Below are 5,581 nucleotides of genomic sequence, written 5' to 3'. Positions count from 1 at the left end.
ACACACACACACACACATACATTAAGTGTGACATTCTGTGATGCAAAAGTGAATATGATGAGTAGATTATGTGCTTTGACCTCAAGTCAGTTGGAACCTGAGCAAATGAGGACCCTGGAGAATTGCCTGACTGTTTAATATGTGTGACAGTGGCCTGCGGCATTATGGGAGAGTGCTGGAGTGTCAGTGTTTGATTGATGGATGACAGAACGTCTCACTGTCCTCTGCCGTCGCTCACTTATTTCACTTCCAGTTTTACTGTCCCTGAGAAGCTTTGGATACAGACACACAACCCTCACACACACACACACACACACGCACTAATTTTCTCAGCATGGCCCTTTTCTTGAAGGCTTTGAAAGACAATCAAAAAACATCAAAGGAAGAAGTTAAGTATGTTCTCCGATCCGGCTAATGTCCGAAAGGCAGAGTGTGTGTCTCCTTGTGGATTTGCATATCTAAGCGTATGAGTGTTCACACATGTGCACGTGCTCCCTCTCTCTCACCTCAGAACACAGGAGTACAGACCGGCGTCCTGCAGCTCGGCAGGCCGAAACCAGATGGCGTCTTCCTCTTTGCTCATGCGTACCCCGTCAAAGGAGATGGGTTCTTCGAAGTCGCCATGTCCCAACCCAGAACTCCGATACCACATCAGACTAAGTCCAATGCTCTGTGCCTGGGAGTAGTTGGCTCTGATATAACCGTAAAACAGAGCACACTTTATCCTCACCGGCTCTCCGTGTAACACCCGGTACTTCAGATAGTCCACGGACCAATCAGTGCAGCCGTCCACTGAAGAGAGACAGGAGGACAGATATATTAGTCTCTACATCTTTAGAAATTTGCTGCAAAGTTTCTTTATCGATCGACCATTTGGACATCCGATAAAACCTTAAATAAACTTCTTTTTGAGGTGCAATTACTCTTTTAGTTACATTATTTTTCAATTATTAAATCCATAAACACACGTCAGACCCTGATGGCAAAAAAAAAAAAAAAAAACTCATTAATTTTTGTAGATAAAGCTTCAGATACAAACAGGCACATATGCCACTGTGACAAAAGACAAATTTTGAGCTATTAAAAGGCAGATTTTTTCAGTCGAAAATCTCATAATTATTGAGATGTTAAGTCAATATGAGTCAGAGTTCATTTTAGAGCCTGGTTGCTATAGAGAAGTTAACCCGTGCAACTAATTATACACTAACTAATTATGTTTCATTGTTGTAATTAACTGCTGTGTTTTATAATGTTTGCATATGCAAGTACGTGTGTGTGTTGGGGGATCGCTGTGCGCATGTGTGTGTGTACACAGGAGATGGCATGAGCCTGTAATAAAAGCAGTTAATTGCTTTTTGAAACTCTGGAGATGAAGAATATAGAGCTATTAAAATCTGATAGNAAAAAAAAAAAAAAAAAAAAAAAAAACCCTAAATAGGCCCCGCATTATACATAATGTGATTCTAAAAAGTGCCCCCAACAAAACCAGCGTTATATTTATGTTTATTACATCTTTTGAGATATTAAGGTACCGGTGGCCTCGAACAGTGAGGACCGATGTTATCTGCGTGATTTTGACAAAAGAAGGACAAAAATTAAATAGCCCAAATTGTGACAAATACAATTCAGAAGCAATACACGTTTTATATATTCTATATTTTTTTATATTGAGCATATGAGTATTAAATATTTCAAGTAGTATATTGATTTTGAGATTAATTAATAATTCAATAGTAAAAACATGCAGTGGAATCACCGAACTGTAAAACAGAAGCATACCTTGCCTTAAAAGTACAGTTACCTCAACAGACCAGATCCTTAAAAATAACTTTTACTAATGTAAAACTGTAAATACACATTTGCCATGGACGTACCTTTAGAAACTAGAAGTTGTCACATATTTTCAACATTACTATGTTCACGATTTAAGACTGTTTTAGTCATTTTTGTTGGTTTTGAGTAGCACTGTGATGTCAAAAAGATATATTTTTTTACTAATTATCTGAAATCCATTTGAAATACAAAATACAAAGTACACGATACACACTTCTGAATGATAGAGTCTAGCCTTGGAAGTATGGCCTAAATAACAATTTTCAATGGATGTTGTCATCTCAACATGTAACAAGTCTGCAACTTTTGTTCTGACCAACCGAGGAAAAAAGTATTACGATAAAATCTAATGATTGGAAAGTTAGCTCATATCACATCAAACTGTGCAAATTATTAAAATGTTAACAACATCAGCGTTGTGTGACTGTGTATATGTAGTGTGTATCAGTGTAAGCTATTTATGTACAATCTCTAATAGTTATAACACTCAAATTTCATATAAAGAAAGAAAAAGGAAATTACACTTCCTTAGAATTGGTACTCAACACAAAACCTGTGTAATCCCATGTAAGCTATCTGTAATCAGATGCACATTTCAATTTAGCATATAGTCTAATTTCAGTCACTTACAGTTTCATAAACACATAATCCTTTCAAAATTATGTTTAATTATTCCAGCTGCTGTGAAAAAAGGCTATAAACGATCCGCCACCTGCAGGACGTTTTTAACTTACAGTTGTGAATCAGACAAGGTGATAGCTCTGAACACTGGCTGGTTATGTACTCAATTCTCAAAAATGTATTTTGGATCAATTTAAACCCAAAAAACCCTAAAACTGAATGGAGCTTTAAGAAACAAAGAGATTGTGTCAAAGCACTTAGCAATATTAAATACATCCAAAAACCAAAATTCTGTAATATTAGCCAAATAAATTCAGTACTTTAAAAAAATAACATAAAAATAATAGCACAAAACAGGCTTAATTTTATGCACTTTATTTTGTTTTAGTTTTGATGTTGGGGGTAAATATGAGCAGGATATTTTCAGTTTTCAAGAGAATCATGCAACAAAAGCGTTCTGTGATGACGTACATCACAGGCTCTTCAAAACACACTCCTTTTAGTTGTTGTGAGAGCATTAAAATCCACAAAGGTATATTATACAGCCCTACATCCCATAAATTACAATTCTATTTCAGAAAAGCAAAGCTCTTGTCATTGAGCACAGTCCTCTGTGTTCCTGGTTGACTGCATTGCCCTTGACCAAATTCACAAATGGCTAAATCCGTCTCTGTAATAACTTCGCAATTGTGTTCAAATTAAGTGAAACCTATTACAGAACATTTTCTGCCCGATGCGGAGGACAGAACGTCCACTCATTATTTCGCTTTCCATCGATGCTAAAAGGTATGAAAATAAACAGCATAAACTGTGCAGAAATGTTTAGTGACATACTGCTCATGTACAATATGCACCCCTCAAGATGTTTTCCATCATGCCGAACCCAGGAACTCGTCACTTATGAAAATGCTGAGGCAATAGATGGCAGTTTGCTGAATCTTTTAAATGAATACGATAGCGAATAAAAATTATTTGATGACATGCGCATTCTGCCAAATCAATTACATTTAATATGACAATTACATCACCCTTCTCTCCCACTCCACTCTCCTTCTTTCTCCATCTCTCACTGTTTTCTTTCTGTTTTGTCTTACATCTGTCTTGCATCAGTATGCTGTAACTGTACGGTGTGAAATGACTCTACTAAACCCTGTTAACCTCTTCAGGTGTCATCATACCCTGCTCTCCATTAGTCCCTGTTCTGCCACTGTCCGTGGTGCTGAAGTCCAGCTGTTTCATTTTATTCTCATGTCCTGTTGAAATCAACGATTGTGGTCAAAGAGACTTTAATGATTTGTTCTTATTATTCCTATTATATATAGTTCCACACATAACCTACATACTGTTTTGTACACTAAACAATACACAGTTCAGGNGTTTTTCTTTTTAAATTAAAAATCTATAAGCAGTTTTCAACATTCAGGATAATAAAAAAAAAAATTGAGCATGAAATTGAGCATTTTTGAAAGATCATGTGACACTAAAGAATGTAGTAATGGTTTTACTTGCTTCACCTTTTTTAAAAAGAATTAGTTGGCCATAAAAAGTGGGCATTACATACCAGAATGGAACCAGACTGAATACAAATTTGCTAAAATAAGTATGTGACTTTTGGTTACCAATAATCATTAATACATGCAGCATACAAGTGAGAAGAATAATATGCACAAAAATGCTAAAAATCTTTTTCTTCTTCGAAATACTGTGCTCCGATGAATTGTTCACAGTAAGACCAGGAACTTGCATTTAAAAAATAAACAGGCCCCATCTTTATTTCATGTTGAATTAAAGTGTTTTTTTTTTCCCCCAAGCCATTAAAATATTATTATAGTATATTTTTCATGGCTGTGAAGTCCCTGAGACTCCAAACAGAACAAGAGGTTTAAATCTAAAAGGGTCCATGAGTCGCATCACGCTAATAACACAGTCAAAAAAGATGAGGCAATTACGTGGTCATATTAAACCTGAACGCACTGCCCCAATAAACTAAGAGGTATGTGTCTATATACTACAGGCCTGTGGCTCTCAAAAGCACACATGCAAACAGTTAGCTTTGGTCGGCTGCACATTATGCAACGATTTCCAGATGTATGAGAGCCGATATGTAGAGACAAGCTTCCACTCTAATATCAGGTGCGCTTTAAACGGCTCCCCACCGCTATCGGAAACTCTGACCTTTTTATGTAAGCAAAAGGGGGAAAGCAAGAGAACGAGGGAGAAAGAGAGATGTTTCATCTGTATCTCCAGCTAAGCAACCCTGTATTTCTTTGCCCGAGCGATGCTAACAAGCCAAGCTTCCCTGAGGCACTCTGGGTAACAGATAAAAGAAACGAAATGGAATCAAACTGGAATCAACTGCATTATTTTCTCCCTTCCACCCTTTCTCTCTCTTGGAATGCTCGGATCACTCGCGCACCTGAAGCCTGCTTCTTTCCCCCAATGCCTCTTTCTCCTACATTCACTTCACAAATGTATCCCATCATGCTCGGTTCCTCTGCATGTACATGCTTTTCTCTCCCCTCTCCCTCTGCATTCCCCATTCTCTTTTCATCCTCTCATCTACCCCCACCCCATCTATCTATCTTGTTTTTCACTGCTAAATGAACGATAACGAGGTCGGTTGTCTCTGGGGTGAGGTCCCTTATGTAAGCCTATAAAACATTCACATGTTCTCAATCCTGCGCAACCTACTGCACTAAAATAGTCAGAGAAAAACAGGAGCTTGAGAAAACGAACGAGAAGTTGATTGAACACTCCCTCTCTTTCTCTCTTTGCACTCCCCTTCCTTCCCATTGTGTAAGATAAAACAACCAGCTTGCAAATCATTAAGATTTTGGATGCATTTCATGCAAATTACATCTGAATCCCTCCACGCACACGCACACAATCCTATCTCAGGTCTCTGCAGCGGTGCACTTTCATCTCTCTCAAGCTCCGTGTGACAGGGCTTCGTTCACATTGCAGCTGAATGTGGCCCAAATATGATTTCTCTTCTCGCATGTGACACAGATCTGTGTTTTGTTTAGTTTTTTTCGATGACAGTGTAAACAAAAATCTGAAGAATACATTTTTAATTCTGATCTGGGCCCTATCATAGAGGGGAAACATCTGTAAATATATATATATA

At 37.6% G+C, this 5,581-nt stretch overlaps 1 protein-coding gene across 1 annotated transcript in view; it reads right to left on the bottom strand.

Moving 5' to 3' along the window:
* LOC122352127 (interleukin-1 receptor accessory protein-like 1-A) overlaps window positions 1–5,581 on the bottom strand; it is a 46,619-nt gene that overhangs the window by 38,675 nt on the left and 2,363 nt on the right. Inside the window, exon 2 of the mRNA XM_043249671.1 lies at window positions 507–792. Within this exon, the coding sequence (XP_043105606.1) occupies window positions 507–792 (286 nt within the window). The remainder of the gene's footprint in view (window positions 1–506; window positions 793–5,581) is intronic.

This window comes from Puntigrus tetrazona, chromosome 9, assembly GCF_018831695.1.
Source record: "Puntigrus tetrazona isolate hp1 chromosome 9, ASM1883169v1, whole genome shotgun sequence".
NCBI classification, from domain to species: domain Eukaryota; kingdom Metazoa; phylum Chordata; class Actinopteri; order Cypriniformes; family Cyprinidae; genus Puntigrus; species Puntigrus tetrazona.
This window is presented reverse-complemented; position numbering and strand designations above follow the sequence as displayed.